A 24,886-nucleotide genomic window follows, 5' to 3' on the forward strand; every position below is an offset into this window, starting at 1 on the left:
TTATCTACTAAGGCCAATTCTTCTTAGAACACAAAGAATTAATTGGTGATAAAAGCTCAGGCCATATAATGACCACTGTTTTCCCTGTATTTGTCTCAACTTTTATTTGTCAATTCTTCCTGTCTAAAATTTCTAAAATTGTAAAAAATGAAACCATGTATTTGAAAAAATGAGAACACACATATAAATATATATAATTATATACATACTTATACACACATGCACACGCACACATGCATGCACACACAGCAACACACACACACACACACACACACACACACACACACACACACACAGAGGAAACAAAATGGGTACCAGATTATTCAATTATCCACTACCCAGATCAGAAAACATAACTGGTACTTCGAAAGTCTCCAAAGATCCTCATACACTGTCCTGGTCAACCCGGGGAGTTCTACTACAGTAAATTACCCATCACCTCTTTCTTTCTAGCTCTATAGTTTCTTTTATGCCAAACTTTAACCATCACATAAATGGCAGTACACCAACAGAGTACATTCCCTTGTGTTTCCTTTAACTCAAAATTGTTCCAACATTCCTGCAGAATGTGGTTGGTGGCTTTAGACGCTGTTCACCGTTCAGAGCATTCACTTATTGATCCTGTGCAATGATGACAACCTATATTGTTTCCCCTTTGGGGCCAACATAAATAACAGCACCATGTACACGACAGGAAAAGATTTCACTGAGCTACCTTTAAACCAAGGAAGTAAACTTCTGGACAATAACAGTAGAAAATGTTCAATTTGGTAAAGTCATGCCAGAGTGTTTTCCAATGCAGCGGTAGCCCCTTCCTTTCCATGTTACACGCGTGAATGCGTGCGGTGCCGAGCCCTGGGGAGCACCAGCAACTAACAGACCGCATTTCGCACTCTTGCAGAAGATGGATTTTCCCCAGGCCTTCCATCTGTATGCCTGTAATTAAGAATACACTAAGCAACTCATTCCCCCCGCCCCCGAAACATGCAACCAGGACACCTAAAGTCGGTTCCCAAAGTTCCTGTTCAAATCTCTTCTTCGTGTGTAATAAGCTGTTTTTCCTACTTAACTCACAATTTTACTTTATATTTAATACATGCAGATCCTTTTTCAGTTATATAGGTTACAAATATCTCTGTTTTGTGTTTCTGGTGACTGTCACTTCTTCATTTGGTTGAGCTAATCAATCTTTCCCTTTGTAGTTTGTATTTCATCTTGAAAGCTCTGGCCCTTACACAATATCATAATTATATTTTCCTTTGTTTCCTCCAAAACCTTTTTCTAGTTTTCCTTTCCACTTAAGGCTTTTATTCATCTGATTGACTGATTGATTGATCGATAGCAGTAGGTTTGAACTCTAGACCTATGTTTGTTAGGTTTTCACTCTTGCCACTTGGGCCGTCATCTCCATCCCTATTTATTGCTGGTTGCTTTGGAGATGGGAATCTCTCAAAGTTTCTTGTCAAGGCTAACCTGGACCCACAATCCTTAGGTCTCAGCTTCCTGAGTAGCTAGAATTAGAGGCATGAGCCACTGGAACCTGGCTTACTCTTTCTTTTTAATATGGAGTCTACCTGCACTACTCCACTCTAGCCTCCAAATTCTAATCTTTGTATCAACACATTTTACACTAGTATCTGTCTATGATATTCCTTCACATCTACCTTCTGTTCTAGTTTACTGAACTTCCCTTATATCTAAGCTTCTTCTTAAGGTTTTTTATTTTAATGTCTTTCCTTCTTGTGACAATAATGGGGCTTGAGCTCAGGTTTTAAGAACTGTCTCTGAATGGTTTTGCTCAAGGCTGGAGCTCTACCACTTAAGCCACATTTCACTTTCAGATTTTTGCTGATTAATTGAAGATAAGACTCTCATGGACTGCCTTGCCTAGGCTAGCTTCAAGCCATATTCCTCAATTCTCACCCTCCTGCATAGTTAAGATTACAGGCATGAGACACCTCTTATTTCCATTTCTAATAGCTCACCCAGCTCTCATTTTAACTTCTAATAGCTGAACTTATTTCTTTTTAACTCTAATTGTTTCATGCTTACATTTTCACTTTAAAAGTTTTCATTTTAGCCAGGTTCCAGTGGCTCACACCTGTAATCCTAGCTACTCAGAGGGCTGAGATCTGAAGATCACAGTTCAATGTCAGGCCAGGCAAGAAAGTCTGTGACACTCTTATTTCCAATTAACCATCAGAAGACCCAAAGCGGTGCTGTGGCTCAAAGTGGTAGGCACCAGACTTGAATGAAAAAGCTCAGGGACAGCATACAGGCCCTGAGTTCAAGGCCCCACAACCAACAACAACAACAAAAAGTTTTCATTTTAAAAGTTAAAATACAACTGTAAACTACTATACTAAAATCTCATAATTCTAACATCTTAAGTTTGTGAAAGGCCAAATCTATCTGGTGCTCCCCTAAGTTCTCCTACATGGTAATTTGCTTCCTTGTACATTAGTGATTTTTGTCCATGACCTGCTCATATTCCTCTAAACCTCAAGTGTCAACATGCCACAGAGCCACATCTGTGGGTATACTACCACTCAGGAAATTGTAAAAAACGTTCAAGTTCAGCAGGATGCAATCGCACTAGGAGACTAGCCTGTTATTACAAGTACTCCAGGTTAACTCACCTTACCCCACCCCATGCCCTCAGTGGAATTCTCCTTTCATATATTCTGAGTTCACCCTTACATCATACTTGTTGACTTTCAAGTTCTACTCTGTAAGTTCTTTCCATGAAGGGTTGTCCGTACCTTTGTCTCAAGTTCTCATTTAACAATAATGCTAATTTAGATGCTAAATCAGGTGCCACTGGTTCATGCCTATAATCCTAGCTACTCAGGATTCTAAGTTAGCAACCAAAACAAAACAAAACAAAAAAAAAACTAGAAGTAGAGCTATAGCTCAAGCAGTAGTGGTCTAGCCTTGAACAGAAAAGCTAGACAGTGCCCAGTCTGAGCAATTCAAGCTTCAGTGTTATAACCAAGGGGGGGAGGGGAAGCAAGTGACCCTGAATAATTTTTCTTCCTACTTTATCAATATATTTGTAAAACATATTTTTCTCTAGCAACCACGTTTTTGGTTATTCTCTGAAGGACAGCATCAAAGTACTCCTACGTGTAATACCGATAGAAACAGGAGTCAATTTCAGTGCTTATTCTTCATCCTCTCTCCTCTAAGTTCTTTTTTCTTCCTCATCACCTCATTCTACAAAATGACCAGGTAGACTGGAACTCATTTGGAACATGGGCATGTCTTCTTTTTCGAAAAATGCACCAATTCCTTGTTCAGGAAAAACAGTATGTTTTGATTCATAAGAAAAGAAACACACACCTGAAATCCCAGTCCTGAAGAAGAGGAAGCAAGAGAATCAAGAGTTCAAGGCCAGCCTGAAGTACAGAATGAGACCCTATCTCCAAAGAGAAAGATAAAATCAAAGTAACAAAGTGTTAACCATCTATCCCTGAAGCAACACATTTACCTTCCATAGATGATACGAACTCAAGATTGCCATCTGTATTTGTAGTTAACACATTGAAAAACTTCATTAACCTTGAATTCATAGTAAAATTCTAGATACAAAAAATAAAACAAAACAATTAATTCTGTTATTTACTCAAAAAATATTGAAGCTGTTGTATAACTGATGTGATACCTGCACGGAGAGGCTCCATTTGTGAAAGTTTGCAGTCAGAGGTTCTATGGCTAATGACAGCAACAAGTCAGGAGGAAAATTCTGGAACATTCGGCTCTCTAATGCACCTAAAATAATGTACACACAAAAGAAGAAAAGTCACCAAAGTCAGTTTATCTGTAGCCAGTGAGGCCATTCTGAAGACATAATCAAGATAATAAAGTGATAAGAAAAGCACAGCATTTCCACACCAGGGTTCCAGTCCAGCACAAAATGTGTTCAAATATGCTCCAAACATGAGTCCTTTTCTTTTACAGTTTAATATACGTGAAATTCTTCTGATAAGAGAACTTGGAGGCTCACTATAGAATAAAGAGAGAATCTTTTTCCTTGAGAGGTAGATTAAAAGTTTACATAGGTTAATCAGTGGGAAAATGTAAATTAAAACTACAATGAGATGCCAATTCGCATCCATAACTTGACAAATTTGGCCATAATCAAAAAGGTGGAAAGTAAAAAATGTTGCCAAGGAAGTAGGGTAGCTGAAACCCTTGTGTATAAGCAGAGAATCTTAACTCCAGCTCCTCAGACATCTCTGAAAAGCAAGGAAAGCTTTTCAAGTGTATATATATTTATTCCCCAAAGGAAGAATCCAAAATTTCCCAACCTATTCTATCAAAGGTATCTGGTACTTATAAGAAAAAAAAGAAAGGAAGGGAAGGAAGGAGGGAGGGAGGGGAAGGAGAGAGGAGAGGGGAGGGGAAAGGAAGGGAGAAGAGGAAAGGGGAGGGGAGGGAAGGAGGGAGGGAGACAGAGAAATACCAGTAATGTACAATAGAACATAAACTAAGCCAAGACCTCTGTACTTAGTAAACAGATCAAAGAAGCAATATAGTGTAGTTGTCAGCTCTAAAGATCTTATAGTCAGACACATAGAGTAAAATACCAATGGAATGTTTTTTTAAAAAGTCCTGATGTGCTCAATCAAGCCTTGGTGCTAGCTCTTCCAGTAGACACTGAAGAACATCTGTACCTTGCAGCACTCTGTGCCTAAACTGGATTTTTACAACCTGTCACCAAAACAGTCTGACCTAGAACATGTACTTCACACATATTTTTACAATGATTAGGTGAAATAATGGAAGAAAGAGCTTTCAGAGATGTCTGGGCATTGGTGACTCACATCTGTAACCCTAACTACTCAGAAGGCTGAGATCCAAAAATCTTGCTTTGAAACCAGCCTGGGCAAGAGAAGTCCCTAAGACTCTTATCCCCAAGTACCCACCACAAAGCTCAAAGTGGAGCCTGGCTCAAGGAGCACAGACCTAGCCTTAAGGGAAAAGGCTCAGAGACAGCACCCAGACACTGAGTTCAAGCCCCAAGACTGCCACAAAAAAAAAAAATGCGTAATGCATTCCTTAGGCTCTATGTATAACTAATATCACTTCCTTTCAAAGGCCTTATAAGGATAGGAATAGGTCCTAGCACTGAAACATGAAGATCTAGAGATCAGATAACCCACCTACAGGCATTATAGTCTGCTGGTACTCATACCATCCAACAATCCAGCAGCACCGGGCCTTTTTGTCCAGGTGAGGCCCAAGTGAGCAAGGAATGGTTGTACCAGTGGGAGAGAAGACACAGAGCAGAGGGCCCCGGGAGCTCCTTACGCTGCTAGGTATAAAGAATCTCAGGTCTGTGTTCCAGGTTTCTAACAAAGAGCATCTAAAACTACTGGAATGGTAAGAATGATACTGCCGTTGTGCTAATGAAATGACTAATGGGTCCCTAGAGTATCGTCCCATAAGCTCTGATTATAAAAAAAAAAAAAAAATGACAGATTAAAGAGTTGCAAGTAACTCAACCATCAGGAGTAGAAGAGTAGCTGGAAGGTGAGTTCACTCCAGTGGCTAATGATTCAGTCAATCATGCTTTTGTGATAACACGCCAGTAAAAAACTTGAGACACCAAAGTTCACTGAATTACCTCGCTGGTAAGCAAATACAGCACTCTCTTGAGTTCTGTAAGTTATTCTAGAATATTCTGAAATGTGAGGAGCCCTCAGTATTCCAGATAGGCAGTGGTTGGGAAGAAGAGTGGGTGGTATAAGGCTGTGATTTTTGGTGACTTACTGAAGTACAGATGCTGAGTCTAACAAGCACCATCCCGCCTCCCAGATGATGGGCCTGAATTCCTAGAGGCATGGGCAGGGACTTGGACACGAGGTTACTGGACCTGCCAGTCTTAGATCTTGAACTCTCAAGCTCCCTGTGACCCTGCCCCCTGACCTGACCCTATCTAGGCCTGGACCAGCTCAGGCACAGGGACACCATGTCACCTGTCTCCTATCTGCTGGTGTCCTGTCTCCTGGCGCTCCTCCAGTCAACATGGCATCCTACTTCAGCTCTCCACTGGAAGTGATCTGGTTTGCTGGTATTGTTTTTCTACTCTTTCTTTTCTCTCCTGCTCTCATGGCTCAGTTTTCTGACAGCGTCAAGTATATTCGTGGGGCTGCAGGTCTTTGTGACAAGAGTCGGCCTGCAATTGCTGGCATTCTAATAAAGACTCCTGATCTGACCTCTCAAAATGTGGCTTCTGTTTTCTCACCATATAGCATTATCAGCCTTATTGGGCACCTGCTCTTTTACCTTATGAGATCTATATTGACTCCACATTTAGTGAATTAAATCACAGTACACCCAGTTTGAACGGACACAACATATACAGCCAAGGGGGAAAAGTTAAAACTATTCTAATAATAATTAAGCAGTACTGAGCATTCTGGTCAGAAAACATCAACTTATTTAAGAGTAACAAAACTGCTAAGAGGTCTATTTGCAATGATGACTTTACAGCTAACAGTGATGAAATGGCACAAGGCTGCAGGGAGAAAGCAAGGACTTTAAGTCAGGACCAATTTCAAGTTCCTAATTACACATGGTCATGTATATAACTAAAAGCAATGAGTTACCAATATTCAAAGTTCTTGGAGGGCAGGATAGTGGAGAGTGGAGGAGGAGAAAGAAAGGGATACCGAGGGGTGAAGAGGATCAAAGGACATTATGTGCACACACACACACACACACACACACACACACACATAATTTAATATAATATATCGCAAAGGGAGATATTATGGGGAGAGGGGAGGGATGGGGAGGAATGAGGGAAGAGGTGAATTTGTTCTAAGAACACTTTCACGCACGTATAAAAACATCACAACAAACCCCTTCTCGTACTACAAATGTGTGCTAACTCAAAAATAAAATCAAGAAGAGTGAGAATTCTCAAGTCTTCCTCATAAACAAATGTCAAGGGAACCGTACACATGCTTTGGGATGGGTAAAATAAATTAGAAAGGATGTTATATGTGTTTTTGACTTCAGTTCTTGCTGCTAACCGGTCCTATTCCTTAAGCAGATTATAAAGGGTTGGAAAGAGTATTCTCACCTTCCGTGAAGTTCAGCGGCAATGTCTTTGAGAACGTGTCTGTGAGAGTTAGTAAGCACTCTTCACTAATCAGATACGAAAGCTCTTCAAATCCCAGGCACGTGCCCCACAGGGGAAAGTAGTCTCCATCATCAAAACTCTTCGGAGAGTGAGAGAGGGAAAGAGAGAGAAAACTAAGTGTACTCAAAAAATTAGACACAAAAATTATATATATATATGTCTTGTCATTACCAGCCAGGCACATGAGTTAAGCATACATGGATTCCTGCAGATTTTTTCCAGGATCCATAAATAGACTATCAAACCAAAGACCCAGACAGGCTGGAAAAAAAAGCCAAGAATTATTTAATCTAGCTATTAAAAGTTACTAAGCAAATGTCTCAAATGTTAAAGCAGTTATTTAGGACAGTTAGCAAGATACTAGGTCCATCAAGATTAATTATAAAATTGATGGTCATAGTTAAGGGGAGAAACCATAAGGATTATAAGCTAGGGTTCGAAGGTCGACCTAATATGGGCATTTTTTTATGTGCCAGTCCTGGAGCATAAACTGAGGCCTGGGCATTGTCCCTGAGCTTTTGTGTTCAAGCCTAATACCCTACTATTTGAGCCACAGCTGCACTCCAGCTTTTCTGTTGGTTCATTGGCGATAAGAATCTCACAGATTTCCCTGCCTGGGCTGGCTTCAAATTGAAATCCTTAGATGTCAGCCTCTTGAATACCCTGTATTACAGGGAAACCCACTGGTCCCAGTCAAATGTGGGCATTTTTAAAGAAAGTCAGAGGCTCTTCACGTTTGATTAATGTAGCCTAAAGTATATGAACTGAAGGTATTCAAAGAAAGCCCCTCTGGTTGAAGATCCTACAGACTGACTGATTGACTATCATGATTGGAGAGATGAATTATTACAGATGATGAGCCAAAATTACATAGGGTTATCTTTTAATAGTCATTCACTATTAATATATAAAGTGACCATCCATGTGAGTACAAGATAACACTTTTGGAATGCACTGTTAAACTGAGAACCTCTAGATTCCCTCCACCCTAAAGCTAAGAAAGTTCTAACAGCTGAAACCTGTAGAAGAGCCTCTCCACTATACTGAAGCCTGCCTACCTATGCTCCCAATGATACAGTTGGAAAAACATTAATCCATGAAACCCCTTTGTTCTGTAGCTATAAAAGCAAGTGCACCTTCTTCTACATCAGAATATATTATTTAGGATAACCTGACATTGTGTTCCAGGACTTTGGTCACTCATATTGGGCTCAGAATAAACTACCTCTTATTCCTTTTGGAACAAAAACTAAGTTTTCTATCTACAGGTTACCGAGAAGGAAGGCCAATGGGACTGAAGGAATTGCCAAAAAGAGTAGATTTTTTAAATTATTTTTATTATGCCAGTGAGATATATTTAGAATGCTCTATTAAGAGAATTACTAATGGATGACTAATGCTCAGTGCAATATGAAAGGATAAGAGGCTACAGAGAAGTACTAGAATTACTAAGCTATGAAAAGCTGGAGTTCACACCTAGAAAGCCTGAATTAGATGAGGCATACAGACATGGCAGAAGCATGTTTGTGCTGGTGGAGAATGGTGCGGAAAAGATGAAGGGGGCAGGCTGGGTAATTCCAGAAGCAATACTTACAAAACCATTTGGTGTAAAACCAACTGCACAACTCTTGGGGGGAGAAGGAAAGGGGGGGGGGAAATGAGGGAGGAGGTAACAAGTTGAACAAGCAATGTACTGTCTTACGTATGAATCTGTAACCCCTCTGTACCACACTTTGACAATAAAGAAAGAAGTTTAATTAAAAAAAAAAAGTATTGCCTATGTTGGAAAGGAACTGTACAACTAGCAGGCTGGGAGGGAGGGGAGATGAGAGAAAAATGAGGGAGGGTGTAACAAGTATGACAAAAAAATGTACTCACTCACTACCTTATTATGTAACTGTAACCCCTCTGCACATCACCTTGACAATAAAATTAAGTTTAAAAAAAAGTATTGCCACATGTCTAACAGCAGAGACAGTCTCCCAGACACACACCAAACCCATCTAGAGTGATGCAGTCACAGACACTTACCTGGATGGCCATCTTGTAAAACGTTTTGGCCACGTGGGCATATTCTGAATGCATAAGGCTGACACTTCCTCCAGGTAAAAGGAGTCTGAAACAACAGCAACGAGATGCATTTCCCCCATGAATACCAACGGAATACAACCTTTTCACTGTAAAGCACATTTTTCCTTTAAAAAAATCAAAATATTAAGATACACATACACATGCATATGTAATTAAACATATACAATATATGAAAGTTTCAATCTTATCCATTTCGAAACTGGTACAGTTAGCAACACCTTAGGGTCTATTCTTTTAAAACCTTTTTTCAATGAATACGTTTATTTGGCGACGCATGGGAAACGTGTGCGTGGAGGACTGCGAGGGCCTGAGGAGGCTGGTGTCAACGAAGGATAACAGTGTGGAAGATAGATGCAGAAGGCCTCCGTTAATGTAAAACCAGAGCTGCTTTCCACGGAGCAACTGGACAAGAACTGGACAAAAATATTTATTCCCATTTACACAACTACTATTTTAAATTCCTTTCCAAATAAGAATGCAAATGGGATAAGGTTGGAAGGGATGAAGTGATCCAAAAGCATATTTTCAATAAGCCCTTCTATTATAGGCTGGCCTGTAATTACATTTGTCCCTTCCAAAGTATTCTTCCTATGCCAACATTGTAAATGTTTTACTAAAATGACCTGGTTTTACACTAAATACTTACTGATCCAAACTGAAAGACAGATAATTTTTTTGAACATAGCTTAAAAATACCAAACACATGAAGGTGGATTTTAAAAGTGAAATTACAAAGCTCTTCAGAAAAAAAAAAGTTTACAGTAAAAATAAGACTTCTTCCCATCCTACTGCCAAACAACTGCTCTTAACATCTGTTGTCAGAAGCCAGGTGAGGTGGCTCACACCAGTAATCCTAACTACTCAGGAGGCTGAGCTGAGGATCAAGGCCCTAAGCCAACTGGCAGGGAAGTCGAGGAGACTTTTATTTCCAATCAATCACCGAAAAGAAAAGAAAGCTGGAAGTGGAAGGGTGGTAGAGCAACAGCCTTAAGCAAAAGCAACTCAGCGACAGTGCCCAAGTCCTGAGTTCAAGCCCCAAGACCACCACCAAAAAACAAAAACAAAAACAAAATTCTGTTATGTTGTACCCAGCTTCTTCCTTCCTGGTTTAGCTCCTCTGTTCTTTGGGAACAACTTGTTTCAAACTGTAGGCCCTGCGTTGTCACCTCCTTATACACATTTAGGTCTGGGGCTATGGACAGCATGGTTAGCTTCAATGTGGGCTACAATTTCTCCACCCATGTAGTAGGAAATGGGGTTGAATCTTACCCTAAAATAGAGAGAAATGCTCTCAGTGCAGTTCTTTAAAAATACTCTTGGGACTGGGAAGATGGCCTAGTGGCAAGAGTGCTTGCCTCATATACATGAAGCCCTGGATTCAATTCCTCAGCACCACAGAAAAAGCCGGAAGTGGCATTGTGGCTCAAGTGGCAGAGTGCTAGCCTTGAGCAAAAAGAAGCCAGGGACAGTGCTCAGGCCCTGAGTCCAAGCCCCAGGACTGCCCCCCCCCGAAAAAATACTCTTAACCCCTCTGTGCCTCACCTTTACAATAAAATTAAATTTTTTAAAAGAGCATACAGACACATGATGAAATGTTTACTTTCCAGATGTGTCATATTTTAATAAAAATGGACAATGCAGCAAAAAACTTTAAAAAGGATTCTTTGCTTGATATATATATATATATAGAGAGAGAGAGAGAGAGAGGGGGGGGGGGGGAGAGAGGGAGAGAGAGAGAGAGGGAGAGAGAGAGAGAGTGTTGTGCCAAGTTGGTAGGAATTAGGTCCAGCATAGCCCCTGCCTGTACTCCTGACTACTTGGGAAAGCCCAAGTAGAAGAAGGACTATCACCCAGCGCAAAGGCACAACCCTGTGTCAATATCAAAAAGGTAAAAGTAAGGAAGAGAGAGTACTGGGATGTAGCTCAAGTGGCACAGTACTTGCCTACCTTGTGCAAGGTCCTGGGATTCAATCCTCAATACCTCAAAAATAAATAGACAAACTATCTGCACCAGTCTGTGCCTTGTGTTTTTTTTTAATATAACAATACTGTCCCCAGGACAACAATAATCCAAAGCAGCCTCTATAGAGATGCTCCTTCTTAACTCCTGCATAATTTCACTTAGTCTCTTTGATTTAACTTGCTGTGATAGACCATCAGGTAACTTCCAACTTGATCTTTTCCATCAACAACACAATGAGTGTGTGTAGGCCTAAGTCTTTACATAAAGTAATATATTCATTAAATAAAATTCTCAAGGCAAAAAGATCTGTTTCTTTTTTTAAAAAATGTATTGTAAAGATGATGTACACAGAAGTTACATACGTCAGGTACTTAGTAAATTTCTTTTTGAACAGTGAAAAGACGTGTTTCTAACTGAAACACACATCGCAAAACTGCCCCTGAGAGATTCCATAATTTATATTCCCACTAATACAATATAAGACTACTCATATTTTCTTCATTATCTCACCACAAAATATTAGCACATTTTGATCTCTGCCATCCTGAGAATCAAAATGTTAACTTCTATCATTAACAATATTCCCCTAAATGAGGAGCTAGCATAGAACATTTTCTTCATGTGATTGAACGTCTTTCTCTGTAAATTAACCAACCCTATTTTGTGGTGAAGGTAGAAATTTTAACAAAAGGCAATAGCCAAGTTCTCTTGAAATTACCTCTGAAAGATTACCACTCAGTGTCTTCAAGCCTAAGATTTAAAGTCCCTAGGCCAGCAGTACTGCTTAGCATTCAACATGGCTTCAATATTATTTGAGACAAGCATTAAAAGAACAAAGATGACACTGCACTTGTACAAATAATTGCCTGTGTCTTCTATGTAATAATGATGTATTTCCTAACCTGTCTCCTACTCCTCATAGCAGTTTTATCATCTCCCCAGAAAACATTTCCTATAAAAGTACTCAGAAAACTAGTATTTATGATAGCTATATAACAACTCTGGCCAGTATACAGAAACACATATGATACTTACATTTTTTTTAAAAACCGGACAGATATGTAGACACCAATATGTAGTCAAACCAATTGACCATACACTGCATTAAGACAACTTACCCATTGATGGATCTGAATATATGTGAATACTCCGAATATGTAAGATCAGTCCTGAAAATTCACACACACACAAAAAAAACAATTATTAAAACATTCATTTCTGAAATGTAAGGGGGGGAAAACTACACATAAAGTCAACATATTAATTTTAAAACTCAAGTAAAATAAGGAAAAGCCCAGGCCCAGATGGATTCACCACGGAATTCTACAAGACTTTTAGAGAGGAATTAATACCCATATTCCTCAATCTCTTCCATGAAACAGAAGCAGAGGAATTAATACCCATATTCCTCAATCTCTTCCATGAAATAGAAGCAGATGGAGTAATCCCAAACTCATTCTATGAAGCCAATATCACACTCATCCCCAAACCAGGCCAGGATCCAACAAAGAAAGAGAACTACAGACCAATTTCTCTGATGAACACAGATGCAAAGTTCCTCAATAAAATATTAGCCAACAGAATCCAGAAACAAATTTAAAAAGTCATACATTATGACCAAGTAGGCTCCATTCTACAGATGCAAGGCTGGTTTAACATATGTAAATCAACTTGGTATTGGCACAAAAATAAACTCGATGATCAATGCAGTAGATTAGAAGACACAGAAATAAAACCACATACTTACAGTCAGCTGATTTTTGACAAAAGAGCCATAGTCATATGGATAAGACGGCCTCTTCAACTATTGGTACTGGGAGAACTGGGCAGCCACATGCAGAATACTAAAAGTGGATCCCAGCCTGTCCCCATGTACTAACATCTACTCAAAATGGATAAAGACCTCACCATCAGACCCGAAACTCTGAATCTACTGTAGGACGGAGTAGGAGAGACACTAGAACTTATAGGCACAGGCAGGAACTTCCTGACTAGAGTCCCAGGGGCACAACAGATAGGACAGAAACTTGACAAATGGGACTACATCAGAATTAAAGGTTTCTGCACAGCTAAGGACATAGCTACTAAACTAGAAAGGCAGTCGACCAACTGGGAAAAGGTATTTACCAGCAATGCAACAGACAAAGGCCTAATATCCATCATATCCAGGGAGCTCAAGAAACTAATTTTAATGCAGTTCATAAGAAACTTCCTTTGGTCAGAGAGCCAAAAGCCATGGGTGAAAGGAAAGTGGTGCTCACCACTGTCTTATATGGAGGTTAAATTGGAGGAGGCCCTGTCTTGGAAAGTGACAGGCAGGTGAGATTTGGTTACACTAGTTCTCGGTATTCTGCCAGCCCAGTCTTTTCAGACTGTACCAACAATAGTCAGGGTAGACAACAACCAGCATCAGGAACCAGGGGTATAGATCTATATAGATCTCTCAGCTGTACTGGAAGGACTCCTGAGTCAGCCCGCTGCACAGGCAGGGTTTAGACATTTCATCAATTCTAAATAAATGGCTCCCGCATTGGCTGTGACTACTTCAGACCGCCACGTGTCACACGTGTCACAGTTCATGGGTCTATCTACAGAGTGTGTCTCAGAAGCCTACCAGTAAAACACCAGGTTCCACTTGAACGAAGGCACAATTTGTGTGTTTTCAGACATTTCTGGATATGAGACTCTCTTGACCATGCATGAGAAGCACTTCACCTTTCTCCTTCACCAGAAGAAAATGACTGAGTCCAGTAATGATGGCAGGTGACCTTTAGTCTTGATGGCCTGACACGGAATGGCAGGCACCACAGTCATACAAGTTTAACCACGAAAGAGTGGAGAGCACCTTCTCTCCATAAGAAGTCGCGCTCGGGTAATTCAGTCTTTTATGAAGTCCTCTGATTTATAATGGTTTCCTTAAAGATATAAAATACACTCTGACTAAAGTCATACTTAAAGGTGAAGCTGCCAACCACTGGGCTGCTGTGTGACCTTTCAGGTGTGTTAAAACTGTTCCACACAAGTCCAACAGTGGCATACAGAGGAACCTGGGGGCATCAAGCACCCTAGAAACACACACAGCAGCAACAAGAGAGGAGGGGACCAATCACAAACTCCTTCATAGCCGGCTGAACTGTACCTATGTCTCCCATTTGCTTCCTCCCTTCTAAACTTCAGGCCACAGGCAGAAACCTCACAGTCCTGGGATGATGGCACAGGCCACCCTTCCTAGATGAGTCTGGGAATTCAGCTCCGGGTATTATATTCTTTCACATGATTTGTGTTAAAAAAACAAAAAAAAAAAACAACAAAAAAAAACACTATTCCTTACAGTGAACTTTGGACACCCAACCTGGAGATCAACCTCTATGCCGACAGGCCCATTTGCAGTGTCTCTGTTAAGCCTAGTATTTTGCAAGTCATCAGGTTTCAAAACTTTTATCCTTCCCATCCTATTCCTTGTTTCCTGAGTCTTTTGATCCTATTGGTCAGGACACCCTACCAGTTTCTTTTGAAGACTTGGACCTATCAATTTCACAGCCAGGGCTCTAAGCCATACCCTCCACCTACACTCCACACCCAGTGCTAGAAACACCTGCAGAGCTGGGGCACCAACTTTTGTCTCCTTAACAAGGCCTCGCCCACATGATTAGCAGTAACCTCTTACATCACACTCTGCATTATGAAACTTCCACCATCAAAACCTTGGCACACTGTACTGAAGAAACTCGGGAGCCCATTCCCCAGCCCTACTGCTGCATTACCTGGATTCCAAATGAGATTTCATTTGAAAAAAAAAAATCACATTTGCTACCCAAAGACTACAAAGACTAATATTAAAAGAAAATGTTGTGGGGACCAAAGGAAAAAACTGGAAGGTAGCCAGGGAAGGGGTGACATTGTCCAACGAAAAGTGTACTCTTTACCTGACTTATGTAACTGTAACCCCTTACAATAACAATAAATATAATATAATATAAATATATAATAATAGTATAATAATAGAATAACAATAACATCTGAGAGAGTGAATCAAAATGTTAAAAAAAATCAAGTAAGACATTGCTTGCCAATTTTTGCATTATCCTTAAGTAGTTGTAGAAAGGAGTTTCAATTCAACTTGTCTGTGAGTACAATGCATTTAATTCTATTTTATTATGTTTAAGTAGTTGTGCAAAAGGGTTATCAGTCAACAAATTCAAAATCATCAGTTTCCAAGTCTAATGCAACTTGATTGATATCACCTCTTTTATCTTCTCTGCTCTCCCTTCAATTTTCCTAACATAATATATCTAGAACAATGTCACCCAGTCCATCCTCCTCCCCACTTCTTCCAATCCCATCCATCCCTTCAACTTACCTAGTTCCATTGGCACAATTCTCCAAGCTGTAATATTACCATTGTGATTCCTATTAATGTGACACTTAGACAGTAAAGTACGTCTTTGCTATACATTTTAAGAAGTATTATTTATTCACGAAGTAGGTTTTCAGGAAAAAAAAAAGTTGTTTTGTTTGCAAAAATCATTTAGAATGGACTGGGTGAGGGTTCCGGGAGATTTTAAGCCACAAAATTTAGCAACAATATATTATGAACACTTAGAAGATTTTTGCTTGTTATGCACTTTCCAAATGAATCTAGAGAATGAATCATCATTCTTATGGGGCCATTTTCACATGAAGCAATACCAGTACATGAGTCACATCTAAAATTTGAAAGTAGAATAGAAAGATTTGCATCTGTGTGTATGCTTGTTGTAGGGCCTGATCACATCTAAAATCTGAAAGTAGAATATAAAGATTTTGCATCTGTGTGCATGGTTGTAGCAAGGCCTAAACTCAGGGCCTTACCTGAGTTCTCACCAGGCATGAGCCACCTGTATCCAGCTGAAGATAAATTTAATAGTCATCTTCTAAAACATTTCTTCATTACCTAGGTGTTCCCTTAACTTTCTATTATGGAAAAAGTTGGTTTCACCAAAGATTCTGTTATTTCATTACTTTCATGGTGTCTGGGAGGATCTTTTTTTTCTGGTATAAGGGAAGCTATCATTTCATTTTCAGTGATTATTTGTATGGCACTTTTAATGGTTTGAGAGACATACTGCTACATACATTAAACAACTTACTGGGAGTCATGAGGCATTAGGTTTGTGGCAAAACAATCAGGTGCAATCTTACCACATTGAACTGAGGCAATCATGAGAGTAGCATTCATTTGAGACAAAAGAGTAATTTTTATACACTGTATAAAACAAGAAACCATACCTTATTGGCACAACCCTTCCACCTGCAGACTCTATATACTTCACATAGGACGCAGCAATGTAATATTTCCCAAGGCTTTTCATTTCTTTACTTTGGCATTTTTGCATCACAATTCCTAAATTGGAAAAAAAAAAGTCTTAGTTCCATGCAAACTCAGTGACTGCTTGCTCAGAAACTAAATCACCATGAAGGTATCCCTATATTATCCTTTCAGTTCACTGAATTAAACAGGCAGTATCTTCAGCAAGTCCATCTGTGGAATTTGGGGAAGAAACGGTGGAGGATGAACTGAGTCTCAACAAACATCCACTTCTCACCACCTGAGGGAGACTACGCTCCCACAGTAGATTAGAATGACACTAGTGTCCTTCAGGTAGCCTTAGACCTGAAATTCATCTCAGGACACAACTGTTTCCTTGCAAGCAAAACACATGAGTGGAGACACCTTCCATCCTTCTTCTACATCACCAAGCAACCAACAATATTTGCCATCTCGGAGATCTCAGACAGACAAGGAACACATGGTTTCTCTCATATGTGGAAGTGAATCTCATCTAGGAATAGATATGTAATCATCTACAGAGTAATATTCACAAACTTACCAACTAAAGTATGGAATGTACAGGGAAGAACTGCAATGGTGTAACTTCTTTAAACAACTAACCTACAGTCTAACAAAATGAATATCAGGAAGCTGGAACAGGAGGTGTCGAGGGAAGTTAGGTGGGGGGGAGGAGGGTAATGAATGAAGAGAGGAAGAGAGGGAGAATGAAGTCCTAATATTCAATGTGTGTACGTGCAAACGGAACTAGGAAAATTGATAGGGTTGGGAGAGATAGCAGAGAATGGCAAAAGGGATGATGTTGAGCAAGATACACAGACATGTTAAATTGAAACCTTTTTGCACAACTACCTAATGACAGTAATAAGAAAAGGGAAGAAGAAACCTCCACTTCCAGTGAGTCTTCCACCTGAAAACAAAGGTGATCACATCACATTTCTCATTCCTTCAATATCGTTTCATAATACCACATGCCAGGCTCTGAACGAGGCTGTGCAGACACATGAAATGAAGAAAAAAAAAACATCTGTGCCCTGTGGGCTTTAATTCTCATGCATAGGAGAGCGAAGAGGGAGGATAATTAGTGAGATGAAAAAGAAAAATGTACAAAGACACAATTTACCGATAGATGCCGACATAAATACAGATATATCTATAGTGTGATGTCCGATGGTGCTAAGGACAAAAAGTAAAGCAAAGAGATGTCCTATTTGTTGTCTTTTACCATCCGGTGTACTTATTGTTGACTGGGACATAAGTTATACAGACCTCTAGACAGACAGAAAGACCAAAGGAGGATATTCTTAGAAGAGGATCAGAAAGGCTCAATAGGCACATATGATCATATAAAATGGTATTTATCAAAATGAAGTCCAAGAAATGAAAACAAGAGATTTATTTTCCTTTGTTGCTGATTTTTGTGGGTTTTTTGTTTACCTTTTGTTTTGTTTGTAAATGTATCGGTTTGGGGGAAGATAAGGATGGAACCAAGGGGCTGGGAATATGGCCTAGTGGCAAGTGTGCTTGCCTCCTACACATGAAGCCCTTGGTTCGATTCCCCAGCACCACATATATGGAAAACGGCCAGGAGGGGCGCTGTGGCTCAGGTGGCAGAGTGCTAACCTTGAGCGGGAAGAAGCCAGGGATGGTGCTCAGGCCCTGAGTCCAAGGCCCAGGACTGGCCAAAAAAAAAAAAAAAGGATGGAACCAAGGGCGAACAAATACAGCGGTGACACTCACCAGGCACTACATTGAAAATGAACTATGCAACTTGTAGGGAGGGGACAGAGGGAAAAACTGGGAGAAAGCAAGGGAAGGGGTGACACTGTTCATTAAGAAATGTACTACTAGGGCTGGGGATATAGCCTAGTGGCAAGAGTGCCTGCCTCAGATACACGAGGCCCTAGGTTCGATTCCCCAGCACCACATATACAGAAAACAGCCAGAAGCGGCGCTGTGGCTCAAGTGGCAGAGTGCTAGCCTTGAGCGGGAAGAAGCCAGGGACAGTGCTCAGGCCCTGAGTCCAAGGCCCAGGACTGGCAAAAAAAAAAAAAAAAAAGAAATGTACTACTGGGGCTGGGAATACGGCCTAGTGGCAAGAGTGCCTGCCTCGGATACACAAGGCCCTAGGTTCGATTCCCCAGCACCACATATACAGAAAACAGCCAGAAGCGGCGCTGTGGCTCAAGTGGCAGAGTGCTAGCCTTGAGCGGGAAGAAGCCAGGGACAGTGCTCAGACCCTGAGTCCAAGGCCCAGGACTGACCAAAAAAAAAAAAAAAAGAAATGTACTACTGGGGCTGGGAATACGGCCTAGTGGTAGAGTGCTCGCCTCACATACATGAAGCCCTGGGTTCGATTCCTCAGCACCACATATATAGAAAAAAGCCAGAGGTGGCGCTGTGGCTCAAGTGGTGGCTAACCTTGAGCAAAAAGGAAGCCAAGGACAGTGTTCAGGCCCTGAATCCAAGCCCCAGGACTGGCAAAATAAAAAATAAAAAAGAAATGTACTACTTATGCACATTTCTTTGTACTGTACATTTCTTTGTAGCTGTACCCCCCTTTGTAAAGTAGCTGTAACCCCTCTGTACCTCACCTTTATAACACACACACACACACACACACACACACACACACGTGTAAGAGGTGTCCTGTTTATAAAATCTCTCAAATAGGGGGTGGCCAGGCAGGTCCTCCTGGAAAAGGTAGAACATAACAATGGAACCCAGACTTGGGAGAGGTGAGAGAGCTCACTCTATGCATCCATCTGGGAAGAGAACAATGCAGAGCAAGAACCGCAAGTGCAAAGGTTGTGAGTCAGCCTGGCACACTGCAAGGAGCCCATCTCCACACAGTCACGTGAGGGGAGAGGGAGCACCAGGAGATAAGATGGAGATACAGATCGCCCAGTCACCACCTTGCGTAAGCACCCCAGGGGTTCCTAAACTTCAATAAACTGTAAGATACCATGTGGTCTCTCCCTACCACCTCTCTGGGCCTTGGCTTAACACTGAAATCCAAGCCCAACAGAGTACGCTGACATCCAACACACATCAAAACACAACAGCACATACTCAGCACGGGAAAAGCTAGGGGTTCGTCTCCCAGCACCAAAACAAACGGAGAGCAGGGCAGGGGGGAGGGAGGAGAGAAGACCAAGAATCGGGGAAGAGAAGAGGAAGGAGAAAGGGACAGAAAAAGAAGGTACGTATCTGCTGTGTGTCTAGTGAGTGGCTGTGTCTGTACCATTTCGTATTTTATCTGAATCCCTTTCCATGGCCCATAAGGGATCAGACAGTAGCAGCCCATCTTCTGCGTCAATCACTCCTGGATTTCCAGTTTCTCGCGTGACCTGCATCAGGTACTCAGCACAAGATCATCTTCACTAAGGAAAATAAAACTTGGCTAGGGCAAAAGAAAATGAGAGCAAGCGTGCGCCAGGAAATAAGACTAGGCAGGTGAGGTGTCGAAGAAGGAGAGAAGGAGGAAGAGGAGGTGTAGGAACAGGAAAAGGAAGAAGCAGAAGAGGACGAGGAGGACCATGACAACACCAGGCAGTAGGAGAATGCAAGAAACAGAGAGGAACATTAGAGAAGTCTGGTCTCAGGAGGCTGAGATCTGAGGATCGCAGTTCAAAGCCAGCCCAAGAAGGAAAGTCTGTGAAACTCTTATCTCCAATTAACCACCAAAAGGTCTAAAGTGCGGCTGTGGCTCAGGTGGCAGAGTCCCAGCCTTAAGTGAAAAAGTTCAGGGCCAGCAACCAGGCCCCGAGTGCAAGCCCCAGTACTAGAAGGAAAAATCACACGAGCATGGCTCCTCTTCTCTTGTCTGCTCCTCCCATGCTCACTTTTCCCATCTCTAACTCTATTCCCTGTCCTCAGAAATGTGACTCCAACCCATTCCCATGTTTGAGGGCTTCCATAACATTTGTGGCTTGTCTTAGAATTCTTTGCACTTTCTAGAGTTATGCCTTGTACATACTTGGTGCTCAGTCAACGATTTTGTCTGAATCCATCAGGGTGACCAACGATATACTTCCTTTCTGTTTCTTCCTTCTAGGACTACTCCAGATGGTAGGAAAGGGAAATGAATGTCCTGTCTTTGCATAAAGTTACATAGTGTGCTTTGAAGATCTAACTGTCATAGTAAATAGCTTTGCAGGCTCCAAATATCAGTACACACAATTAATGGAGCAAAGATATGGAATGAATCTCTAGTTTGTCTGGTTGCAGAATACAGTGCTCAGCTTCTTGAGGAAAGGAAAAATAGGAATGACATAAATCATACACAAGGTTGGATAAAACCTGTATTACTTGTCTACCCAAAAGTTTCTTTTGGCAAAATTTAATTTCAGGCTGGTGTCTCCTAGAAGGCTTTCGCTGACTCTGTCTCAAAATTCTGTTTCATTGTGAATGCAAGTTGATTTTTCTCTCTTGAAAACATACAGGGGCTAGAAACAAACAAAAAAATTGCATACTTTGCTTGAAGATTATATAGAAGCCAGGTGCCAGGTGCTCACACCTGTAATCCTAGTTACTTAGGAGGCTAAGATCTGAGGACTGCACTTCAAAGCCAGCCTGGTCAAGAAAACCCATTAAGACTCTTACTTCCAATTAACCACCAGAAGGCCAGAAATAGAGGTGTGGCTTAAGCGGTAGAGCACCAACTCGAGTGAAAAAAAAGCTAAAAGACAATGCACACACCCTGAATTCAAATCCCGGCTTTGGAAGAAAAAATAAACTAAAGAACTGATATTAGGTACACATCAGCCACTCCTGTCCCATGAGGCTAAAGATGACAACGTCCAAGATAATCTATTACATTTTTCTGCATTCCGCACTGTAGGTGAAATACACCCTCAACAGGGAAGTTTTTCCTGAGTAAAATGCACATACAGAATTTCTAGACACAAACTAGCAGGAGTTGCTAGCTATGTTTTTTTTTTTTAAATTGCTTTTCTTTGAGTGGAAAACGCTTACCTATGTACAAAAGAAAGAAAAGGGAAGGGAAGGGAAGGGAAGGGAAGGGAAGGGAAGGGAAGGGAAGGGAAGGGAAGGGAAGGGAAGGGAAGGGAAGGGAAGGGAAGGAGACAGGAAGGGAGGGAGGGAGGCAGGCAGAGAAAGGAGAGAAAGAAAGAAGGGACAGAAGGAAGAGAAAGGAAAGAAAAAGAAAGGAAAGACAGGAATAAAGGAAGGCAGGCAGTGAAGGGAGGAGAGAAAGAAAGAAGGGATGGAAGGAAAGAAAAGAAAGGAAGGCAAAAAGGAAAATAAAGGAAAGACAGAAAGGAAGGAAGGAAGAGAGGGAGGGAGGGAGGGAGGACAGGAAGGAAGGAAGGAAGGGAGGGAGGGAGGGAGGGAAGGAAGGAAGGAAGGAAGAAGGAAGGAAGGAAGGATGGGAGGGAGGGAGAAAGGAAGGAAGGAAGGAAGAAGGAAGGAAGGAAGGAGGGAGGGAAGGAAGGAAGGAAGGAAGGAAGGAAGGAAGGAAGGAAGGAAGGAAGGAAGGAAGGAAGGAAGGAAGGAAGGAAGGGAGAAGGAAAAGGAGCGACAGGGACAGGGAGAGGCGGGTGGGGAGATTCGCTGGCGGGGTTCTCCGCCGCTCCTTGCCCGGCTCCGGCGCCCCCGTCAGCCCGCGGCTCCCGCGGCAGGACCTGCGGGCCGGCCCGGCGCCCCCCGCCCCCCGCCCCCCGCCGCCCGCCCGCCGCCCCCTCACCGATGATGGGCTTGTCGACGGCGAGGTGGCGGGGTCTGGAGAGCGCGGGGCCCGCCGCCCCGCACAGGAGCACCGCCGCCACGCACAGCAGCCGGCCGGGGCTCGCCATCGTGCGCGCCGCCTCGCTCCCGCCGCCTTTCAAAGGCGCGCGCGGGGCCGCGCGGCCGGGGCTGCGCGCTCGGGGCCGCGCGGCCGGGGCTGCGCGGGCGCGCGGGCGGGGCTGCGCGCGCGCGGGGCTAGGCGGGCGCGCGGGCGGGCGGGGGCCGAGGCGGCCGCGCACCCTCGGCGCCGACGAGGCTCGGGCTGGCGGGCGGGCGGGCGGGCGCGCGCTCGCGGCCGCGCGGGGCTATGGGCAATGTAGTCCCGGAGCGCCGGGCCGGCGGCCGCGGGGCGGGGGCGCGCGGCGCGGGGAGCGCGCGCGGCGCGCCCGCCCCATGGCCTAGCCCGCGCCCCGCGCGCGCCGCCGCCCCCTGGCGGGGCCGCCGAGCCTCCGCACCCCCTCTGCGCCGGCGGACTCGGCCGCCGCCTGCGTCGCCGCGGCCCGCGAGGCTTCCCTCTCAGCCGCCCGGTCCGCGAGGCCTTCCGCCCGGGGCCTCCACGGGCATCTGTGGCGGGTCCGCGCCCGGGCCCCTGCGGTCACCAAGCAGCCACGGAGCCCGACGAGGTTCTAGAAGGCTCGGGAGAACCTGGCTGCGTCCCGCGGCGTTCCGTGCCCGGGAGGGGCGGAGGTGAGGGGGGGGGGCGGGGAGGGTGCGGGACTCGAACCCGGGCCCCGGGTTCCCATGGAGTTCAAGCCCCATTATCAGCACGCATGCACACGCACGCGCACGTGCACACACCACGCACACACCACGCACACACAGAGGCGAAAACCAGACGTTAAGGTCCAAATCAAACATTCTCCAACAAGATGGATCGAGTCTAGAACTAGAAATTCAAAACCAAAAAACATGGGAACGGACCGAAGCAGGAAGGGACGAGGCAGCAGCTGATCAAATCAGGGAGGAAAACCAAGGAAACGACAAAACATCACAGATGAAGAATTTCCACACTCCCAGACAGAAATACTCAAATAGAAACCAAAAAACAAAAAATAGTGGAAAATAAAGAACCAACCCAAGGAATAGAAGCAACAAAAGAACAGCATAAAAGCCAACCAAGCGCAGGGGTAGTGCTGGGAATGTACTGTAGGCAGACACGTGGAAGGACCAGAAGCATCAGGTGCATTCCAGAAGAGAGTTGACTTTCGGAATATGAACCCGGTGAATGAATGGCAATACAGGGACTCCAGGCTCCACAAACGAGGTTTCACGTAGCTAATATGCTAGCGAGGGTGTAGTAAAGATCACAGTCACTTTGTGACATACCCTAACCTTCCCCGTGTAACTTAGATATGACTGACTCACTTCCAGAATGACCTTTTGCGCTTGAATCCACTTAAAGAGAACTTGACATATTACAGTTCCGTAACAGGTTTTTAAAGTAACCCTCACATACATACATACATCAGGGACTAGGATCTAATTGCCCCACTTCAAAAAGGATAGTTCTCCATTGCCCTCAATATGTAGATCTGTTAGCCAAAGTGTTTTATTTGTATGCTCCAACTAAACATATTCTCTAAAAATGGCTCATTTTCTTAACCCAATGTTTTAGATGAGGGCCAGAGGCAGGGTTTTGCTGTATAGGTAACTCAACTACCTTCAAAAACTATTCATTCCTTTCCCTAGCAGTAAGTGCTGGCAACTCCTTTTCAGGGGTGTCTTCAGGTCTAGCAGCAAAAGGAAAAGCAGAGCAATATTTGATGTAACCTGTACCTTTTCAGGAGATGCACACAGAGCAATGTCAAGACCAGTGATGGTCACTGAAGAGGACAGACAATGTACACAGTTTAAGAGGACCATTGAGCTATGGATATGGAGAAGACTAACAAGGCCCAATGGGTAACGTATGCCTGTAGAATGTCCAAGGCAATGCCAATAGGCTCCTTTACACCAAAACAAAATCGATGTCTCTTGAGGACTAGTCAAGTGAAACAGGGCAATCCTTTCCATGCAAGGTCATGAAAAAAGGATGGATGAAAGAGAAATAATTTGATTGGGACTTTTCTGTATATAAAATGGTAGAGTTCCAAGATGGCATTTTCTGTGGGAAAATGAGAGAGAGTTTTAAGTAGTGTCATCAAAGCTGACTGAGCGGGGCTGGAAATGTGGCCTAGTGGCAAGAGTGCTTGCCTCGTATACATGAGGCCCTGGGTTTGATTCCCCAGCACCACATATGTAGAAAATGGCCAGAAGGGGCGCTGTGGCTCAAGTGGCAGAGTGCTAGCCTTGAGCAAAAAGAAGCCAGGGACAGTGCTCAGGCCCTGAGTTCAAGGCCCAGGACTGGCTAAAAAGGCTGACTGAGCAAATGAAATGTAGACAGAAGCCCAAACCCAGAAAATCAAAGCTCTGTGGAATTGCAAGAGGAAAAAAAAAAGCATGACTTTTTACAAGCAGAATTTCCTAACATTGTAGAAATGAAAAACACCTAAATCAGCAGCTATGGAGTTTCTCAGCATGGGGAGAGGAACTTGGGAAAAGATGACCGATTAAAAGCCACCGTTTTGCAGAAAGATGTTAAGATTGACTAATCAGATCAGCA

General features: G+C 43.0%; 1 protein-coding gene across 1 annotated transcript in view; it reads right to left on the bottom strand.

The window, feature by feature from the left end:
- The window catches only part of Ggh (gamma-glutamyl hydrolase), a 30,838-nt gene extending 8,438 nt beyond the window's left edge, over window positions 1-22,400 (bottom strand). Inside the window, exons 1-7 of the mRNA XM_048358807.1 lie at window positions 22,244-22,400; window positions 16,476-16,590; window positions 12,326-12,376; window positions 9,185-9,269; window positions 7,094-7,232; window positions 3,665-3,771; window positions 3,491-3,581 (exon numbers count right to left, since the gene is read on the bottom strand). Coding sequence (XP_048214764.1) covers window positions 3,491-3,581; window positions 3,665-3,771; window positions 7,094-7,232; window positions 9,185-9,269; window positions 12,326-12,376; window positions 16,476-16,590; window positions 22,244-22,352 — 697 coding nt within the window. The 5' untranslated portion in view covers window positions 22,353-22,400. The remainder of the gene's footprint in view (window positions 1-3,490; window positions 3,582-3,664; window positions 3,772-7,093; window positions 7,233-9,184; window positions 9,270-12,325; window positions 12,377-16,475; window positions 16,591-22,243) is intronic.
- Between the last annotated feature and the right edge of the window lie 2,486 nt (window positions 22,401-24,886).

Source organism: Perognathus longimembris, chromosome 12 (assembly GCF_023159225.1).
Source record: "Perognathus longimembris pacificus isolate PPM17 chromosome 12, ASM2315922v1, whole genome shotgun sequence".
Lineage (NCBI taxonomy): Eukaryota > Metazoa > Chordata > Mammalia > Rodentia > Heteromyidae > Perognathus > Perognathus longimembris.